The sequence below is a fragment of the Pempheris klunzingeri genome, chromosome 14 (genome assembly GCF_042242105.1).
Source record: "Pempheris klunzingeri isolate RE-2024b chromosome 14, fPemKlu1.hap1, whole genome shotgun sequence".
NCBI lineage: Eukaryota > Metazoa > Chordata > Actinopteri > Acropomatiformes > Pempheridae > Pempheris > Pempheris klunzingeri.
This window is the reverse complement of record NC_092025.1, coordinates 8,204,534-8,226,806: the sequence shown is the minus strand read 5'-3', so window position 1 is coordinate 8,226,806 and position 22,273 is coordinate 8,204,534. Positions and strand designations below refer to the sequence as shown.

At 41.1% G+C, this 22,273-nt stretch overlaps 2 protein-coding genes across 2 annotated transcripts in view; one reads left to right on the top strand and one right to left on the bottom strand.

The window, feature by feature from the left end:
* Positions 1-1,386: 1,386 nt before the first annotated feature.
* On the top strand, positions 1,387-4,593 carry LOC139213327 (LIM/homeobox protein Lhx1-like). The gene is made up of 5 exons (XM_070844004.1): positions 1,387-1,556; positions 2,323-2,543; positions 2,786-3,060; positions 3,911-4,067; positions 4,226-4,593. The coding sequence occupies exons 1-5, from the start codon at positions 1,387-1,389 to the stop codon at positions 4,591-4,593; spliced, it is 1,191 nt and encodes a 396-aa protein (XP_070700105.1).
* Positions 4,594-15,241: 10,648 nt separating this feature from the next.
* The window catches only part of acaca (acetyl-CoA carboxylase alpha), a 32,974-nt gene continuing 25,942 nt past the window's right edge, over positions 15,242-22,273 (bottom strand). Inside the window, exons 46-54 of the mRNA XM_070843941.1 lie at positions 21,260-21,356; positions 21,042-21,138; positions 20,824-20,959; positions 20,566-20,743; positions 20,374-20,486; positions 19,606-19,760; positions 18,823-18,993; positions 17,148-17,284; positions 15,242-16,992 (exon numbers count right to left, since the gene is read on the bottom strand). Of these exons, the coding sequence (XP_070700042.1) occupies positions 16,866-16,992; positions 17,148-17,284; positions 18,823-18,993; positions 19,606-19,760; positions 20,374-20,486; positions 20,566-20,743; positions 20,824-20,959; positions 21,042-21,138; positions 21,260-21,356 (1,211 nt within the window). The 3' untranslated portion in view covers positions 15,242-16,865. The remainder of the gene's footprint in view (positions 16,993-17,147; positions 17,285-18,822; positions 18,994-19,605; positions 19,761-20,373; positions 20,487-20,565; positions 20,744-20,823; positions 20,960-21,041; positions 21,139-21,259; positions 21,357-22,273) is intronic.

The window sequence follows — 22,273 nt, the reverse complement described above, 5'->3', positions numbered from 1 at the left end:
TATAACCATTAGTGATCCTTGTCCTTTCGAACGAAATGAGGAATAATGCTGGTGCACAACATTAATCTGTGTGAAAAGCTTGTGTTCATCTGTCCTCTCCTCATACAGCAGGGACAGGCCTACTGATCATTTGTCATCTGCCACTGATGCAGTCTTATTCTCCCACAGCCCAGACCTTTTTCTAAAAGAAATAATTTATTCATATAATATCATCATCGGCCCTCACAGGCTATCCTTGAGAGAGAGAGGCTGGCTGAGGGGAAGAAAAGGTTATTATTATGATGTAAACCTCGGCACACGGTGCACTTATTCCTATTTTTTTATTTCTTATTTCTTATTCTCCCTACAGTTTCTCAGACTAAATAGCTCTCAGCAGCTCCTCAGGCTGCCAACTTCCCTTTAGCTAAAATCTGCTTCAACAGGAGCATTAATGTCCCATTTTTATTAGGAGTTCTCGCGTTAATAGCATCTTTCTCCTTTAATTGGGTTCTTCATTAACTTTTGATTAAAAGTGTAACTAGTTTATGAGAGTCTCTATACTTAATTTTATATTTTGGAACTGGTTTGACTTCTTATTTTATTTCATATTATTTCACTTTATTTTATTCTATTTTATTCTATGTTATTTTATTGTATTTTTTTTTAACTTATTTTATTTATGCATTTAGTTGTTGTGCTAGTTGTGTAATGTTCCTCTGCTGTATTTTTTATTATATTTTATTTATTCTACAGCCATGGTATCTTACTTTTCTGCCCAGCACACTGAGGCAGACGTGGTGGAGGGAAATGTAAAGGCTGCTCATAGGTTATTCCTGCAGCTGACGTCACGGGCTTCTTAATAGGCAATAGGCTGAGCTTTAAGAGGGGCGCTCATTACGGCGCTTCTCTCAGCCTGAGAGCTCATCAGAGGGGAAATGGGACACAAATGACACGGCTGAGCGCGCTGATAGCATTTCCTCGTTATTTTCCTCTACTTTAGACACCACTCAGGATATACCGTGCAGCAGTGAGTTGATGTAACAGCCCCTAAAGGACAGGCTCATTTTTTTTTTCTTACCTATAAAATCGCACACTTCGGAACATCTTCACGGGCCCGCTATGATCTCCAGTCTATTTTTTTTGTAATTGTTATCACTTTTAGAAATGCTGCGCTTTCGACAGTCCACCTGTCGTTCGGAGGTGTCGGCCACACGTGGATTGTCGTCCCGTGGAACAGAAGGGCTGCATTTGTTCTCGCGGATGGTGATGTAATTATTCAGATTCATTTGGATACGTTTGGATTTCCTGGATCGTACCCAAAAGGAAGTCAACGCCGAGGTGACGTTGGAGCCAGAAGAAACAGAAGCAAGACCTCCCTCACACCGGGCTGGGGAATAACTCCAGACGATGCTTCAGTGCGCCAGCTGCGAGAAGCCCATTCTCGACAGGTTCTTGCTCAAAGTTTTGGACAGACCGTGGCACATCAAATGTGTCCAGTGCTGCGAATGCAAATGCACTTTGACAGAGAAGTGTTTCTCACGAGAGGGGAGACTGTACTGTAAGAATGACTTCTTTAGGTGAGCATCCCCGGTGTTTGTGCTTTCATTTTATTAAGGGGGAGGAAATAAACAGCTGCTGCCAGATGTAATCTTTTTTGAGTAAATAAAAAGGAAGTTATGTTGAATCAAAGGTAAGTGACAAAGCCCTGATGGGCCCTGCTCCAACATGCTAAAACTACTGGAACAGGTCAGTGGACACCTCTGTGTTTACACTGTAGCTGTAATAGTAATCTTTTTTATTTTTTTGATTGGTTGTTTGGTTTGGTTTTGTTTTGGTTGTATTTTTCATTCAAATAGATTATAAATCTGAAAAAAAAAGACCTTCATCCTAAAGAATTCGTTGTAAAAACAACATGATGTCACAGACCAGAAGACAAGAGGCTTTTTTTTTTCTCTTTTTTTTTTTTTGCTCTATAGTTTCATAATTGTATACCTATGTGTGATTGATTTGATGGAATTATGGACTCATATTAAATTGTACAATTGTAGTATACTTATATAGTATATCTTTTAATATCCTATGCAATTACATTTGACTTTATTTTAGGCTATGGATATTATTAGATATGACTTGTGTATAGCTGCCTTCAAATGGTCGAAGTCATTCAAATTAAAGTACAGTAAACAGTGTCCAGTGGTGTAACTCCATCAGCAATGCACCCAACTAAATTGATGCTAAGTCTTACAACAACAACAACAACAACAAAAACAGAAAAATATAATATAATACCACATCTGTATACTGAAGCTGTCCCCTGACTGTTGCTCTCCCCCCCTTGAACAGGAGATTTGGGACCAAGTGTGACGGTTGCGCCCAGGGGATCTTACCCAGTGATCTTGTCCGCAGGGCCAAGAGCAAAGTGTTTCACCTGAACTGCTTCACCTGCGTGATGTGCAACAAACAGCTGTCTACCGGAGAGGAGCTGTACATCCTGGACGAATTCAAGTTTGTCTGTAAAGAAGACTATCAGAACAACAATGGGAAAGACACAATCGTCCTGTCAGGTGAATCCACGTAAATCAAACCATTCAGACGTTACATTTATACTGTGTTTGACATTTTTTTTAAAGGGGAGAAAGACTATATTATTATTATTATTATTATTAATAATAATAATAATAATAATAATAATAATAATAATAATAATAATAAATGTACAGCCAGTTCTCTAAGAGGGGTACGGGTGAGATCCTGTACATATTATCATTATTAAATATGTGCTAATATATTTTAATTTTCATGACAGTCACGACATGCAGCGACCCAAGTCTTTCTCCGGACTCCCAGGACCCGCAGGACGACGGGAAGGACTCCGAAACGGGACATTTATCCGATAAAGACGCGTGCAGCAACGAGAACGACGAGCAGAGCGCCGTCGGGAAGCGCCGCGGGCCTCGGACCACCATAAAAGCCAAGCAGCTGGAGACCCTGAAAGCGGCGTTCACGGCCACGCCGAAACCCACCAGACACATCAGGGAGCAGCTGTCGAGGGAGACCGGCCTCAGCATGAGAGTCATCCAGGTAAGAGGCAGAAAAAACGTAGAAGGAAAAAAAAAAAAAAAAAAAAGAGCACCGTGTGATCACTTTACATCCATTATCGGACACGTCAGTCCTATCCAAATGTGGAAGGGCGGTCAGTCACACAGGTTACTGGGTGCCTCATTGATTAACACGAATAAAGTCAGATTATATGCTACCAAAAATCTTTTGCACACGCACACACACACACACACACACAAACACAATTATGGCTGAGGGCTCTTTGGCATTTTTGGCCAGCGCGTTTTGCAGACGCCCCTCAGGGGCTTTGTCCGTAATGCTCTGCTGATTTTTCCCCCTTTTTCTTCGGAAAGGGTTTCCAAACCTTTTTTTTTTCCTCCCTTATAATCTTTACTCCCATCGCGCTCCTAAAACCTTTAAAAGCGGGATTCACTTAGCGCGGAAGTCCATGGCCATTTTTTTTAAAAGCTCCCTCGATGAAGTGAGTAAATGGTCATCAGTTCACTCGCCCAACATTTGCTTTTTTACGCATTTATAAAATCCTAAATCAAAACCTCCAAACAGCCTATTCATAGACTATTTTTTGACCTTCATCATTCTTGTGGAAGTCATATAACAGAAATACACAGTAGCCTAATATTTTACTTAATTAACAGACAGTTCCTCTCATTTCGATCGTAAAGTTAACGAAATATATAATACATTTTTACGCAAAAGGGTAAAAGATACTACAAAAGCCCTGGCATGAGGCATGAGTCATTTCTTTTAGTGTATCAGCTCTGCTCTCCTGCTTGTGTCACCCATGTTGCTCATCGTGTAAAAAAAAAAAAAAAAAAAAAAAATAGCTTTCTTTCCTCATTTTGTCCTAAAGGTTTGGTTCCAAAACCGGAGGTCCAAAGAGAGGCGCATGAAGCAGCTGAGCACTCTGAGCAGCCGGAGACACGTGTTCTTCCGCGGCCAGAGGAGGATGAGAGCTCTGGGAGAGAGACTGGAGCCAGAGGAGCTTGGACACTTCTCTTATTATGGAGGTGAGCTTTTTTTTTTTTTAGATGTAGATGTAGATGTTTGTGGGTCTGCTGATTTGTGGTAAAATCTCAAGAGCAAAAATATTAGTAAAAAAAAAAGAACCTTTCTTTTTTTTCTCTTTAAATTCTTTGCATTAATCCAGATGTTTACATGAATGCAGATTATCCTGGAGAATACTATGGCTCAGGAGGAAATTATGAGTACTACCAAGGCCCACCATCTTCCCATGCTCAGACTCCAGCAGATTTGGGCTTTGTGCCCTCCTCCATCCCCGCTGGCACCCCGTTAGGAGCCATAGACCACCACCACCACCCAGGGCACCACTGTCCTGGAGAGGTGCAGTGTTTCTCTGACACAGTATCTCATCATCCCGCGGACTCACCCAGCCCAGAGCCCAATATGCACAACATCTCAAGTGAGATGTGTGGCCCCGGCACTCCCTTCACCACTGTGTCTCTCAGTGATAACGGATACACCAACCAGCTGTCACAACCCTCCTCAGAAATGAGCGAAGGCACTGTCTGGTAACCCAGCTGACACCCAACTACACGGCACACTTGATTTTGAAGGCAAATTAATTTATTTATGGTTTTTATTTATGATCATTATCATTATTATTGTTCGTATTTTAAATGTACATTTATTTATATAATTATTGGATTATTTATTTAGCTATTTATTTATTTATTGGCTTGCTTGTATTTCTGTTAAGCTCTATTCAACTATTTATAAATCTCTATATTTGTATGTGGGTATAATTGTTTATTGACTAGCCAGTTGATAGGTTGTTTTCAATAGTCCATGTGAATTTGACTCATTAACATGTGCACAATGCTGGGCCTCATTGATCAAGCAATAAACAAACACTTCTACAGGCTGCAGAAAGTGTTTTTTTAGTGTTTACAAAACCCCCTCTGCCACATATTTGACATAATTGTCCATGAAATGTAAATGTGAAGGTGCATGAGAACATCAGTGTTTTTTACACCCTGATCAGCAGCACCCTCCATCCATGAGCTCATGACTTTATCATTTACTAGCAGGTTATGATTGTGATGTACATCTGACCAAAAACCTCTCTCAGGACTGTGGAAACATTTTTTTTTTTCTTTATTTTGATTCGTCAGGCTTTTTCTTTCGATCATTTTCTTGCCAACACATGTTTGCCTTCAAAAGGATATCTTTATGAATCTGAAAATTTTATATGTGACAGAAAATGATTTGACTTTTAACATGACACGAGTCTAACGGTATATATGGAATAATGGACTAACTGTAAAGAGCAGTCAACTGTTTACTTAAAGCTCCAGTGTTCAGGGGTTTGAACATCAGCACTGTATGAAACCTCCTGACTGAGATGGACATTGAATGCAAACAAACCAAACTTTTGTAGCTGTTTTATTCATGTGGTCACTCACTGTGCTAGTTTGTATGATGTCCTCATTAAAAAAACAGAAAACAATAGATGGTTACCAAATGAATGCACAGCAAAATCCTGCACCTTTAGTTGTGAGCCACAGCATTGTTTTTTTGTGTTTTTTGGACTTCAAACTTGTAGCTCAGTTAGCAGATTTTTGCCTTTATGGATCAAAATGTCATATTTTTTATCATTGATAGTCTCATACACTGCCAACAGCAACAATGTTTTTTTTTTTTATTGTTCCAATTAATTTTAAGAGACCATGTTTACGACCATTCACTGTATAATAAAACATACTGATCATCAATCAAAGTGGGAAGAAAAAATAGTCCTTGCTCCTTTAAGCATGAGTGATTCTTGATTTTGTAAGTGTTTAATGGACAGATTTTTGTGCAGGCACACTTCATCTTCTTTTGTGATTCTTTTTTCTGTCTATTTTTTTTAAATTTGGCCAAAATGATTTTGTTATTGGGCAGCAGTTTTTGTACCTGATGGCAGTACCGTTGGCAGTATCTTCAAATGGGTTTACATAGCTATCTAAATAAAATTACAAATATATTCACTAAATATTATACTAAACTCACTTATATATATATCTTGCATTGATTGTAACTATAATTTACTTTATTTGCTTTATTTACTGTAAATAAGTAAGTAAGTAGATTTTATTCATAAAGCGAAACCAGAGTCACAAGGTGCTGTACACTGCAGACACCGAGGAAAAACAGATATGAGATTTAAAAAAAAAGTCAAAAACAGACAATAATTATCAAAAATAATAGAATCAACCTGAACAAGACAAAAGTCAAACACACAGAAATGTGTGCATCAAGGGCAGCTTGAATTGTGAAAGAACAACATATTATTTTGATAACTACTTGATATTGGATTTGGTTGACTGTAGCTGGTTGAATTTAACTTTAAGATGCTGTTTCTGGGTTGACTTTGTTCAACTCTCCCTGTGTTGTGAGCTGCTAAACACAACTGAAACAGTTAAAATGTTTTACTAAGTATGTTAAATGAATGATAAACTATAATGTTGCAAATATCTGGACAAGGAGATTTGGCACTTTTAAATGAGATTTTAAAGAGAGGTTTGCAGGCTCTCTTTCAGAAGAGCTAGCTATCTGTCTGCTGCAGCACAGTCAACAAAACCGGAGCTGCTCGTAGTGGCGTTACTGACAGTGTCAGCTAGCCCGCAGTCAATAAACTCTGAAATCCAGGAGCAATTGGTCAGCATTCTTTTCCGATCACTTTGCAAATGTTAGTGAGCGGCTGAGTTTATAAAGTGTCTGCTTAGTGTTGTGAGGGAATAACACATGATGACATCACTGAAGTTTAGACCCAAATGTCATTTACAGATGGCAGTCACGGCCCTTCTTTCCCCTCCTAACTCATCCAAATGAGTTGCCGGTAATGTTCTTCAAACACTAAGAGCAAACAAAAATAAAGCAAATCTACAAGCACATGAGGCATTTCGGAGACAAATTGAGTAATTGGAAAGTTATCAGTGCATATAATATACTGTATGGGTGTGTGTCTGTGTGCATGTGTTTATATCATGCAAAGGACGTTCTAATCTATCTGGGAATTGTCCACTTGAGGGAGGGAGGGAGGCGTTTAGATATGCAAATACTGAGCTTGTCTGAAATGTTAAGTCACACTATGAGGCATGTCTGGAAGTAGTGAAGAGGAAGCTGGAGATAGGGTGGATATTTTAGAGTCAGGAGGAAGTGAGAGCAGCACAAAGGAGGATAGGACGAACGCTGGATATCGAGCCACTGAGCGGTGAAGCAGGAGCCCGAAGGAGCAGATCTGTGGAGCTGTTTGGCAGGGGGGGGAGGGGCAGGGGAGACAAGGAGGGTCACAAGCCATAAACTGCAGGAAAACAAGCATGTGGACCTGTATATCCTCCCATAGGTTTCCACAAGGATGTTTATACGGTCCAGTTTGGATTTGACATCCAATGACGCCTAGATACCCCAAAGCACACTTGGCTGGAAGCGTCAACACCGCCTTAACGGATAACTGTGGTATTCTAAAAATCTGGGCCCTACTTTTGCATATTTTGGATTTGAAATGAGTGGTAGGTGCAAAGACTTTAGGAATCGGTCTGGTAGATCACCTCAGCCGGCAGCCAAGAAGGGTCTGCAAATGAGCTACAATGACTGTAATGTCATCCCTTGGGGCAATTGTGGCAGATCAAATCACGGCCGCTAAAAGACCCAGATTGTTATTCAAAGTGTCAAATAACATTACAGACGGGGATCCCTACAGAGATAGACCTTTTTGTTCAATCAGAAATAACCGTTTTATCACTACGTCCAAAGCCACCAGACTCCATTGCCAAAAACAGCAATTTTACACGGTGGTTGCTGGCCTACTGCTGCCTCCATCTGTTAGTTTGTTCATGTTATTGTGTGTTTTAAAGAGTTAGTTCAGATCCAGCACTATATTTGTGTAACACACAATAACACAAACAGACTAACTCACTGAGACAGCAGCAGACCAGCCACTCCTGAGTTCTGTGCTGTGAAACACTTTCAGTACTTTGATTGGGTGAAATTGCTCTGAAGGAATACGTTAAAGCCATTGTAGCTCATTCACCAACACTCTTGGCTTCCAGCTGAGGTAATCTACTGGGCCAATTCCAAAACTTTGTATATCAGCCATTTCAAAACCAAAATATGTAAAAATATGGCCCGGGTTTAAAAATACCAGAGTTAACACTAAACATACATAAGAGGTCTAATTAAAGGACAAAGCTGCAAAAATATTCTGTATTTCTGAGTATTGGAAATAAGTTCACCTTGGTGTTGAAAGATAAATGTGGCCTTTTTAGGGCCAGCTGCTAAAGGAGGAAAGCTTGAGGCACCTATTCATCCATTTTGTATTTCACAGTGCATTTCCTCAACATTCCTCAAAAGTGGATTATTAGTACAACAATGGAGACGTTCTCTCTCCCTAAGCTACATTAGTGTGGAGCTGCTCTTTGTTATTTTACCTTTTATTTCTAAAAAAAAATATAAGCCATATGATAAGTGTGTTATAAAACAACTAGAGCTCTCATGAGCTTGTCAAAGACTCATGGGGGCTGTAGTTGTAGTTGTTTTGATGCTGATCCTTTATATGTCCTGTGGGAATCAGCAGGATTTCATTCTTTACTCCCATATATAATGCAATAACAAGTCAGAGTGACAAAGGGACTGTGACAAGAGTAGCAGTCATGGTCAAGATTTTCTCCAAGGTTCTTTTTCTACTGGTTATTGTAAGCCAGGTAAGAACAAATGAACAGTCCCAACTCAAAGGCGTTTGGTGTCTGGAGTTTAACGTACTGTAAACATCTAAATTAGCCAGATAACATCTTACACTAAGCTTCACAGCTAATCTTGACTTTACATTACAAATGTTCAATCAACCCTGGTCGTAATAAACCCAGCATGTGGAGGCGTTCTAAACAGTGTTCCTGTTCCCACATCATTTTGGTGGTAATTGAATGAAACTCTATTCATTATATATATATTGTTTTTTCTGTTGTCAGCCGTTTTATTTACTTTCACTAATGAAAATTACATTAGATGTGTCAGTGTCTTAGAACTATATTGAAAAATATAACATGCCATAATATCAAATATATTATTCAAATAATATCAATGGATGCTGAAGACAAACAGCTATAGCTAGATTAAATGGAAATAATTTAATAATTAGAATTTATTTAGATTTAACAAGAATAAGATATCCTCATAAATAAAAAAAAATATGATTCCTGTTTTTAACTGTGTGATATTCTGTTAATTAAAGTGTCTAAAGTCTACAAAGTGTAAAGGTTTGGAGATCATGACGTGCTGTTAATCAAACTAATCCCTGTTTACCTGCACAAAAAGCCATGATTATTAGAGAGATTTACAAGTCAAACAGGAGGCCAGCAAATCAATGTTAACCTAGCTGACAGTAATTATGGTGACTGTTGGACAAACCGTGCACAACAACGGTTATTTGTCTTCTGACTTGTACATAGTTGCAGAACTAATGTAACTGTTTCCAAAAATATGTTCATATTTAGCATATTTTGTATTTTGTACATTTTGAATTTTGTACATATTTTACACGCAAACAAGAATTTTAAGTCCAACAAAAGTGACTGATAAAGATCAAATTCAGCCAGCTGAGTGCTAATCAGCTGACTACCCCAGTGACTGTCTGACTACTAGGCCCGACACTTGAGCTGGCTGGCAGCTACCCCTGCAGTTACACTCTTTGTTATTGGATCATTTACCAAAAGAAAAAAAAAAAAAAATCTTTTTTGTTGGCAGTCTGTTTGGAACAGTGAGCACGATACATAAAACCTCTTTAGACTTTTTATGACCTTTTTTGTCACTCCTCCGTCATGATGTGGTGTGGAAAAATGTCAGCTGTCTTACAGAAGAGACTCCATTAGGGCGCCGCACTAATGGACTTTGCAATTGGATGAAAAAAGAATGATATCCTTGTGCCTCGTTCTCCCCAGTTCCCCCTATGCTTGAACACACAAAAACTGAGAAAAGGAAGATCTAAAATCTGAGAAAAGTCAATCTTGAATGTAAGTAAAAACAGCTAAATATCACAATATGTCAAATGTCATGCCAGGATAGTACTTTATTGTAATTTGAGATAGAAATCCTTTCATTTTCTAATCTAAATCTTATTTGATCTTAGATTTGGCCTCTTTTGTCATTGCTGTTTCCTTTGAGTCACTTGTACAATCTGGCCCAATTCACTAATTTGACTCTTTCTTCACTTTTTGCTCTAGGCTTGGTAGTCCACTTTCTGCATGAAAATCATTCACACATACAATTTTATAATCAATGCCCACAGTAATAGGATTCCTCTGGCCATAGGCAATTAATACAGTTTTTCCATTTTTTTTCTCCTTGCGCTGATCTCAAAGCTACGAGACATTGGCTTCTCCTCATTTACATATTTATTGCATTGGACTCAAATCTGGCGAGTGATTGATGTGGAGCCTGCCTCCTGAATTTTTAGCGGCCCATTATTATGAAAGAGAAGGAGGGGGCTGCAGCACGTCAGTGTACTTTTGATTAAAGTTGAAGAGGGGACAGAATCGTGAGTGTTCCCCACCTACTTTCTTTTCCTGCAGCGCTTAATCTGTGAGGCCAAGTGCTGAGAAGATTTCAGCATGTTATAGATGCTGACAAGTCATTCACTCACAAAAGCCCGGGCAGATATGCTCGTTAAGATTTTAATCAGTGTTTCACTTGCTGTTAATTTTTAGAGTGAATGATGACAATATCGTGCATTTACAATTCGTGTTCAGTTATTGTATCTACGTGTTGCCACAAAGTGCTTCACGTGGAAAAACAAATAGGATCCAAAACACAAATCAAGGTATGAATGCTACACATTTTCCACGCTGAAACCCCTCATATCACTTTGTGTGTTATAAGTGTAGTTAATAGGAACGCTGAGACAAAGACATGACACATAAGGTTGCTGCTTCTCTCATTTGCAATCAAGCGTGTAATGTTCAAGTATGAAAAAAGCTCTGCTCTGCAAAATGTATGTGTGCATATGTGTGTGTAATGGGGTGGATGACCAGGGTGGAGGGGGCCGTTATATCTGCCGAATCCACACCTCCTTTGCTTTGTACTCCTGTGGTCCTTTCCCTCAGCCACCGCGATAAATACATCTTATTTTGATCCAGCGTGGTGTAGCAGCATCCAGATAAAGTTGCCTCTTTCTCTCTTTTTCTTCCCGGGTTTTTACTCGCTCCACCATCCCTCTGAGGGAAGAGCGGCTTATTGAGAATGTGTAAAACATCTTTATCAGTTTGATGTAAATGTTGGAAACTATCACTGTCAGACATCACACTACTATGTGCTACGCTGTCAAGCACAGTGGTGTCCCTGGCTGGCTGCTTTTGTCCTTCAGAGCCCCGAGGACGCTGGTCACAAATAAACCCGTCCACGGGCCCTGTGAGGAGCAGTAAACCAACATTTCCATAGGGAGTTGGCTCTCCACGCTCCACTGATATGCTTGTAATGCATGCATTTTAATGTGGCGCACCTCTCAAAATGCACCACTGCTGGCCTGATGTTTGCATTCAGCTTAACTCTTTTAGTCAGCAAGTCTGTGCATACTACCCAACTCATAATGATTATTCTGTGCATGTGCTACATGGGGAGAGACATAGAACTTTGCACCATGATAGTGCACGAGTTCTCACCACTCCTTTAAAAATACTATTACTGAGATCCAGCAACAGTGGACAGTGACCTCTTGCTGTCCCGGCCTTGCCCAGTCCTCCAGTGGACCATGTGGACCCATCACTGCTCCCATAATTTCCATACCAGTCAGTGACCTATAGTAATAATTGTGATATATGGCCAAAGACGCAGCACCTTGACTGCTGACCTTTCCCACAATCCCATACTGGGCAACCTTCACCACCACACCTCACCCCTCCCCTTCTTACAGCAGCCCTATATAAGGGAGGGGGCTCCATCCTCCATCCTCCCTCTCCTCCTTCATCCCTGCATCTCGTCGTTGGCTCGCTGTACGCGGCTCGCCACACTCCAGTGGCTCCATGAATGTTAATGTCGGGATGGGGGAGGTGGGACGGAGGGAGGGAGGGAGGGAGGGAGGGAGGGAGGCGTGGATGCACGGCACAGGGAGCAACTTCACCTGGTCTGCAATGCACAGCTATAGGAAGCTTTTTGCATATTATAGTTCATGTCGGCTCTGTTATGTTTCTCTTATGTTCCAGCCATATGAGTGACAAACCTACAGGATAAATACCACCTACTGTTTGGTTATTCAGCGACAGCGTGATATTGATTTCTTCCTGAAGATGGAAAAAGATACATTTGATGGGGGAGCTGTTGGATCTGTTTATTATTAAACAAATAACTTATCTATAAGTAACATATACAAGTCCTCTGTCTGGTTCTGATGCTGTCTTCCATTTCTGTCTGCAGCAGGTTTGTGTGCTTGTGAATTATCCCTCCTCTCTGTGGTTTGGGGACGTTCAGTTAGTCAGCCAATGTTTACTGAGCTCTGACAGAATGAGAATGTATGCATTATGTGGTGATGATCACAGGGTGCTGTAATCTTTGACCCTTGTGGGACGTTTCAAACACAGATTGAAGATTAAGCCTCTCATGCAGCTGGCTGACAGGCTGCCTTCCCGCCCCTGGAGAGATTCCATGCCTGACTCCAACTCTGCAGGGCTGGCCTCCCTACATTACAGATACAATACATCATTTATTCTAATTTTTGATCTATAGATGGAAATTGCTTTTCAGAAATTCAGTTTGCACTTCATTATTTAAGTCCATCAAACGTTATAAATCATCAAAGCCTCGAAATGCATCTGGAAATCCCATTCAGAATCATGATAAAACTATAAGCAAACAAAGCCACTAGTGCCACAACAGTCTTTAAAGTCCCATCAGAGGTTCAGCTTAAACCCAGCTAGACTGGGACTCATTTACTGTTTGATTAAACTATATGGCAGCAATGTTCTGGATTCTAGATTTAATAGAAATGGACTGCTTATTCCCTTTTGCCTTACCATGTGAAGTAAGTTGCTGGTGATGCACAGGCACTGGAAATGCATTTTTGTGTACATCTTGGTTGAAAATCAAATGTTTTTCACTGGCCAGATAAATGAATTAGCATAAATGTCTGTATGTATCAGTTCTTACAACGACTTCATTTATGATAAAAGAGTTCAACTGTACATCTGTACAAAATACACGCTTTCACAAAGTATACCAAGATGCATCTAAGATGAATGCAAATGTAATCAATATTACATAGTACAGACAGAACTTTAAACACTTTAAAATACAGTTTAAGTTAAATACTAATTAAATGATTAACAAATAAGTTAAATTAGTTAACAAAAATGCATTTTACCTTAGTACAAGCTTTATTACATTTCTGGAAAAGTTTCAGCACATTTTCAGTACAAGTACACTGTTGAATTATATTTGCTACTTTAACATAATCTCACAAGAGGTATAGTAAGTATAACAGGTAAGAAGTATACAAGTACACTAATACACTGGGAAAATATACTTAATACATTTAAGATACTTTGTATGCTATTAGTATAGTATACAATACTGTAGTGTGTAAGTATGATAATAATACTTTTTTTAAAAACTGGGTATATTTTCAGTTTTTCTTCACTTAGACGTTTTAAATATTTTGGAGGCAGGCATGTATGTGAGGTTGCCTGGAGGGAACAGATGCAGGCTTATGGCCCAGAAGTCAAGACGGAAGAATCTACCAACAATTGTCACAAGACACAAATCAAAAGTGCCTTAGTGAGGCCGGCCTGCTATACACTTTCCAATATGGCTGAAATGTAAAAAGGCAGGCAGGCAGGCGGAGATGAGATGAGCTCTTCAGAATCCTCAGCCTGGAGAGAACGAGAACAGCTGGGGCCTGGCGCTCCCTCTGGGTCCGTCTACTCTTTGTCAGGAGGAAGAGACTCTTGTTTTCAGGCAGTAATCAGACAACCCTGGGGCTCTGTAAAGACCCTGTTCCCTTTTCATCTCAACTGTTGCATACACCCTGCTAATTGGAATCCTGCAACTGGGTCACAGGCATTGTCTCTCAAGTGCTGTCAAGTCATTGAGACGCATGAATGTGGAATTATGGTTGCCTCAGATGCATGATTGAGTCTCCCCTCTGCGCTATCTTAATGCCTCCATTTCAATCTCATCACAGACACTGATTTTCTCCCTTTTCCCCCATTAATATTTCTTGCTGTTCCCGCCTCAGTTTTTGTCACAGTTCTGCCTGAAACCAGCAGTCACTGGGGCTTGTCAACCAGAGAGTAAAAAGAATCTAAATTCTATACACATCAGCTTGGTCTCTTTATTGTAACTTAAAACGTGGGCATTTTTTTTTTTTGGCGAACGATGAGAAGATAAGGCCTTTCAAGATGGTTAACGTTAGCTAAATGTGTTTTATTATAAATCAACACCTCTGATCCACACTGTTGATAGAGAAAGGACAACTTCAAACAGTTTCCTGCAACTTTGGCCACACCACTCCTGTTCCCTCCACTCCAGCGGTTGAGAAAGAACCTGATTCTGCAGTTTGTCTGTGATTAAAAGAATTAGCCAGCCTAGCATGCCACCACAAATGAGCAAAATCCTCTGGGAGACCAGAGAGACCAAGCAAGGCACATTTCCAATTATACCGCCAAATGACTCATTTTCTTATTGGGCCTCCTATAATTGTGGTGGGTATTGGGTGCATGCAACTCAATTTGTCTTACATATTTGTTGGTAGGATGGTAAAAGAGTTGACAGAGCCAAGGGGATGATATGAAAGAATGAGACACAATAAAAAAAAAAAAAAGGGGATGAGATAGATCCCTCAATATTTGTTTGATCTGCTTCATCCTCCTTAATACTGTTGAAGTTTAAAAGCCAGGAAGAAAATGCCACTTTAATCATCTGTGGATTGAGGAATAGGAAGACTATCATTTTCGAGTAATCAGAAAATGTCTCTCCAGAGTAATAGACTTTGTTCTGACTGCTGAAATTAATGAGGCTTCCAGTGATGTTGTTATCTGTCCAGGGGATCATCAATATATAAAAATAAGTGACAAATTAAATTAATGCAAATTCTTGGAAACTTGAGGTTTGTAGAGATTCTCTTCTTACTTTTTTAATGTGGCAAAAATAGAGATTTTGAAAGTTTTTGCACAAACACACTTTTAAAGTAAGTGGGGTAAGCTTTATTAAATTTGCAGACACAGTTAGAGCTCATCACTGTAAACGTTTCTCCATTCTTGTATAGGAAACAACCAGTTACTTATAAAGCAACTGGACTACATGTCAGTACAGGCACAGAAAAGGCACAGCACGGACCATGAAGCCATTTCACATTGCTAACATTGTATTTTCTGCAGAGCACATGACACAAGTATCAGCAGGACTGAGGTCCACATTATGGTGCTGTTTTTACTATGTACTCTATCTGTTGAAGAAAAAAAACAAAAAACGCTTCCATGATACAGTTTCCACAATTTCCCTGTTGGTAGCAAACTGAAGTCACACATTGTCCAACATTGTTTTCAAAAATGACATTTAAAAATAAGTAACATTTCATATGCAAACTTTAAATAGAACGGATTATGTGGATTACAGTTAAAATCAGACGTTGACCAGTGACAACAGACCATATCTGACCTGTAACATGAAAGTCCAGTGAACAGCAGCCTTTGTTCTTTCACAAACATTGAATGATTTAGCTATCTAAATGTTATAAATTCAAAAATATTTATTTTGTTAAAAAAAAATAATAATAAAAACCCCTCAACTTTAAATGATTACCTTTAGGAGAGAACACAATAGTCGTCGAAAAAAAAAAAAAGTAACCCAAGGGAGAAAAGACCATTTTTCCAAATAAACATGCTATTATCCACTCTGTGTGTAGTACCATTATCAATTCACATTCACACTGTTAACATCTCTGCGTGTATTACGACTGATATCACCTTGTGCGTGTGTGTTTGTATGCTAGATGTAACTGCGCAGGTTTGATTCTGGGTGCAAAGTGAGGGAAGAGTAAGCAGTAAAGTGCATCTAAGCAGCATGTGTGTCCTGTGCGAGTGAGAACAGAAGGGACAGCTGTGGTTTTGTTGTGAGGCGAGCTGCCCATTGCTCACTGCAGGGTAACTGTGAAACAGTCGGGGTCTAAAAGGGACCTTGTCCCTGCTCCCTGCTGGGCTCTCCTGTCTAAATCTGTTATAGTGTTCCCCGTCTTTGTTCAGTAACTAAGTGCTCCCTACTTAGGAGGGTAAAACCCCCTTTCCTGCTAATGCCCCCAGCAATGTGTTGTCATTGTTGAGTTGGTCATCAAAACACTTGCAAATCTTGACAAGCATATGTCACAAACCAAGGTACGTTTTAATATGACAACATTCTAAATGTATTGTTGTGAACACTCCAAAAAGAATGGAGGCCACTGATTATCAGCATCCACTCGGGTCACCTGCGTAACCTCCAAACCCGTTATTACACATTAGTCACAGCTATTTCTCAAGTCATTTTTCAATTGCACTTGCATACAAAATACACAGATTTATCTAAACACTAACATACATGTAAGACAATTTACAAAATGTTATAATTGATGTCAGTCATCTGAACTCTTGCTTAGTGAGAATCATAGCCAACGACTCATCAGTAACCTGGCAGTTGCCAGGGGCCCTCACATTGGCTCCTCCAGCCTCAGTTTCAGACCAGGTCTCAGCCAGGAGCATGTGCGGCTGAGCCAGGCTCCTTAAGGCTGTGGTTGTGGCCTGAGCTGTGCTTCAGCCAGGCAGGGAGGAGACGCTGCAAGGCTCCCCCATCTAGGAGGAGGCCGACGTCTCCATAGTGGACAGGATCCGGACCACCTCGGTTCTCTGAGTGGGTGAGATGTGCTGGGTCATGTGCACGATTGAATCCATGGCAACCTCTGGATTGGCTTGAACAAGGCTGGAAATAAAAAGGAAAACGACACGATCGTCATGCAAGGAAAGCTGGATTTCATGTGCGTTTGTTAGGCGGGTGGATGGGGGTAGTGGTGGGTGAAAATTGCTGCGGTGCAAAACTCTTCGCCACGCTGAACCTGCATTGTTTCGAATGATCACCTGCGTATCTGCTTGAGGATGTGATCTCGGCGGATGTACTTGATGTTCTCGTCGATGACAGACCTCGCGCCCTCCTCTTCGGCTAGTTGCCTCTCTAGCCACCCCACCACCTCTTCATTGTTATCCCACAGATAGGCCTGCATAATGAGGGGGTGCAAAGGGAGAGAGGATGAATCCACACTTCCACACTTGTGGATAAATAAAGCCTAGAAATCACACTTTTTAATGTGTGATTGTGACCAAATGCAATTGAAAATGGGAAAAAAAAAAAGATCCCAGGTTTTACACACCATATTACACACACACAAAATATATAAAACATCACGAATCAACAAATAAATAACAACAACACAAGAGATGGACAGGCACAAAGTGGGGGCCTGATGTCTTGTTGACTGGACCGATAGAAAAATTAGTATTCATGAGTGCTGGCATCTCTGATCCCAAACAAAGCCACGCTGGAGGGCTTAGCAAAGATTTGGGGGCTGAGGGCTTTAATGGGCTCTTGCCTTTTTTTATGAACAGTCCTGCTTGAGGTCCACAAGAACATTTAATGCCCTTATTAATCATTTTTAATCTGTTTGCTTTTAATTAAGAAACAGCGTGTTGCTCTCCTATCTGCACGTGCCAGGGCTGTGATTAATTGTGGCTTAAGACAGCTAGCCCTGATTGGGATAATATATTAGCTAACAAGAGGGCCACATCTTAGGAGATCTCAAACGCTGGGCCGGCTCCTGTCACCCCCGCGGCTGGTCCGCTGAGCCTGAGACTGGGCCGGAAGGAACGGCATTTATGTATCTCTGAGGAATGTTTATTTTCATTAACTACCAGTTATCGGTCCATCTGTATTTAATCACGAACATTTAATAGGAATGCTTACTACTTCTTTATCTGGTGCACCTTGTGGAGATGAAATAGGCGTTTAGGGATGAAAAGACACAGCCTCTGTAATCATTTCCAGGGGCTGAGGAGGTGTTTATTTGAGTTTCTACACCGTAAAGAAGTAAACCTCAGACTTAAGATCAGAGTAGGTCTTTGATGGATCATCGCCATTATATAAATGGCTCTCTCAATCATTCATCACAAAAGACTGGGTATGATGACTTTGGATACGAGAAGATACTGAACTCTAAAAATAAACGGGCAAAAAGTCTGGTACTTTATCACTTCTTCTGTTTTGGTGCAAAACAGACTTAATCAGGGCCTCTGGTCCTTGTGGTGGGTTTGTAATTGTAGACTCAAGCTGTATACACAAGGAGTCTTAAACTTGTTGTATACTGTAACTGTAGAAACAGAAATGAGTATTTATTCATGTCTTATTGTGCTTAACTTCGGTAGATCATAATACATCTGGTACGGAATTAATCTGCAGATGCTACAGTTCAAGACCGGACCAAACTTTTCTGTGGATGTCACGACAGAGGCCAAAATGTGACCTGCAGACTAAGTAAGGCCTGTTCTCAGCCTGGCCTTTTGCTCTGTGATGTCAGACTAAAGCAGTTGTTGATGACTTGCGGCCCCGATTGGCTGGTTAGGAGTGAGGAGTCAGCAGTCAACGACGGTATAAAATAATCAATGAAATAGGTTTTTCAAAACTTTTGAATCACTGCAACAGTGAGAGGTCGCTGAATATGTGAGAGACTAGAGAACAAAGTCACACTAAGTATGTACGTACCTTGACAGCCCCCTCTGCCTCCACAAACCAGCGGCGCAGCATTGCCTGGATCTGACCGTCTGTCAGCTCGCCGTTGGCCGCTTGGATCTTCCTCTTCACAGTCTCCTCCAGCAGCAGGCGGCGCAGACGCCAGTAAAAGAAGTGACGGGACGTTTGCCATTCAAGGATATCCTGAGATAGTGAAACGGAATAGTAATGTAAATGCAGATACCGTCATTAGGGGCTTTTATAAGTTTTACATATTATGATTACATGTGCACATATATATAGGTTTAGGTATATATGAATAACTAATTACAGAAACGTGTTCTGCTAATTAAGTAGGGATCTGAGGATGTCATCTTATAACCTCCCATTACAGATTAGACTGATGTACTTGTGTAGAACATGCAGATGAGGAAGGTTAGTAAGTCTTTTTAGTTCATACTGTGTGTAGAAAATACCCTGAGTGCCATCCATCTGCCAAAGACCCTTCTGGTCATGTGAGCAAGAGTGTGTGTGTGTATGCTTGTGTGTGAGAGATGGAAGTGGGAAGGCACAGAATGAGATGGGGCCTGCCTGAGGCTGCTCTGTGGTTTCTGAGGTGATTGACCAGGGTCATCAGAAGATAATTATGAGGACGACTCTCACAGCCTGGTGAGACCAAACATTATTCACTAGGCAGGTGCAGCGGCAGCTAGACTGATACTCCCCTGTGGGCTTTTCAGGTTATTCACATACCGCACACTCACACTGTAGCCATGTACGCGCACAAGAAAGCATTAAAAAAAAAAAAGTTCTCACCGTTATTACGCCCTTCTCTTGCATGCGACCCGGGGTGTCGTGGAGGTCTGCAAACTGCACAGCTACCTGGTGGTAGATGGGCAGGAGAAACTCCTCGCGCTCCTTCAGCTTGGTCTCCAGCTCTTTACGATCAGGGGGACTCAGCTCTGGGGTTCCTGTTGGAGTTTCAGAACAATACTATAAAACACTGCTGTCAAAACTATTTGCCAAAAACAGGCTGGTTTTGATTAAAAGCTCAGTATAAGAACAAGATGCTAGTAGGTGCAGGAAATATAGTGTACCAAGGACTGAGCGTTGGTCCTATAGTTGGCCTTCCTTTATATTCCCATTAGCATGCAGCTGTGAATTAACTCTTGCTAGCAGCATTTTGTTTCAGAGCTCCCCCAAACCCTTGGCAGCTGTCACCAAAGACTGATTTCTGTCAATTCCAATCTGTAAGCTCTATAACCCTCCCCAGTAACCCTCCATTCCACCAGTTCACCAAAAGCGCCGAGCCCATACTGCATCGGACCACTGTTGCTCTGAGCCTGGAGGAAAATCGATAGTCTGTGCAGCAGAGACAGGGGAGCCGGTGAATGATCTGAGCAGGCTGTGATTGACACGTCTCCCGGGGGAGCGCAGAGAAGATGATACAATCAAGACCAAATAAAGAACGACAGCGAAAGCACACATGCTCCCACATGATGTATTGCCCCTTAATAAAATGAGGCCGAGGGGGACAAAGACACCTGTAAAGAGCTATAATTAGAATTGAAGTGGAGGATTCACCCAATCTTTCAGCCAAGCCCATGTAGACCGGATCTACTCTTCTCATGGTCTTCACCAGGTCCTTCCTCCTAAACTTGATCTCCACGGTTCCCTCAGGCTCCAACACTCCACCTCTGGAGACGAGAGTGATTCAAGTGAGCAAAGGCGGGTCGATAAAGGGACACTCAATCTGTCTATTTCAGTTCAACTCACCGGCTGTCCTTGTCAGCGTACATCTCCATGTGACGAGGGTTGATTGTGGGATCTATAACCACCCAGGATCCTCCCCTCAGCTCAGCCTGCGGCGGGATATACACCAGTACCGGCTGCTTGTACTCCCTCAGCCCGTCCACAATGTAGGCCCCAAACTTCAACACCTGGTCATACATATCTAAGAAGGAGAATTTCATATGAGAGACTGTACAGGCTCAAAACCAGACCGGCTGGTTACCACAGCGGGAGCAGAAGTACCTTTCATTCCACCAGAAAAGCCCCTCCAGTTGGCAAACACCATAAGAGGTAAGCCCTCTCTGTTCAAGTCCTTGATGGCCTGGGCTGTTTTGAAGGCAGAATCTGGGAACCACACCTGTCCTGCCTGCTGGATGATCTAAATATACAAAACACAGAATCAGCATCGGTGCCTGACATGTCTGTAAAAGTCAACTGTGTGCAATTGAGCGAGCCCTTACCTTCGCCTCAGAGTCCAAATTGGCAGGATCGGCAGGGACCGACAGCTCCACCGACCTGGTTTCCACGGCAACCACCCCAGTAGGTATTCCACCCAGTCTGTGGAGAGAGGCCACTCAGCTCTGACATCTACAAAACACCTCGACAACTTTTATGGTGCAAACAAATTCTTTATAGGCAGCGTGCCGTCTGCGGTTTGCTGTTCTGTTGGGACACTTACCTGGCTCTGCCTACCACCACACTCTGGGCCCAAGGCTGCATGATCTCCATGAAGGAGCCATGGTCGAAGAAGCCACTCTGCCAGGAACCCTTTGGAGCTGTATACACAGAGAGGATATTTATACAGAGGTTAATTATCACAAACTGGAAATGCAACTGAACCCATTTTCTGTAAATATTGTCTCTTTCCATTGGGTTTTCAAAAAACCCTGGTTTTACTACCCATGCAGTCAATGGCTGTGTATGTTTTTCCTCAGAATCTTTAATCTTGGCAGCAACCATGATGGATGACTGTTTAAGGAGGCTTACTCAGCTCTTTTTCAGCCTGCACACCCTGAGAAACATGCCCAGCCTACGAGGTTGCCATTCAATTAAGCCTGGCTGCTCATCACTACCAGATCTGTTGACTGACTTTCCGCACGGTCCCCCCCATCACTTTGCTGTCCCAAGCTTGTAATTACACTGATGTGGAACTTGCTCAGTCCTGACCTGCAGTGTAAAACACACTGGATCCATTTTGCAGCTATCTTAATATTGCCCTTAGCTACATGATGTTAGTTTTAACTGCTCCTCTCTTAGTTTTGTAATAATCTCTCTTCAGTACTGATTTTTTTTTTTTAACCTTTAACCGAGACGATTTCAAGCTAAAAATGATCTTTTATTTTATATTTTCAAATATATATAGCTTCTGAAAAGTTCTTTTGGATGAAAATGATTAGTAGAGGAAGGGCATAAATAAATACAACCAGGATGCTATTTAAAGCAAGGCAACTTCTATTTGATGCAGCCATCCCATTGTCTCCTTATTAGAGCAGAGAATGGCTGTAGGGCAGAATGTATGAATGTAAGGCTAAAAATTAGCAATTGCAAATTCAGTGAAGTAGCGCTAAAACAATCATCTACACGATTCTGTACTTTACTGGCAACAACTATGATACAATCACAATGTGTTCTCAAAATAAGTCTCTTTCAAAAACATGAAATTGCAAAAGATTCCTCTGGCCAGTTTCACTCA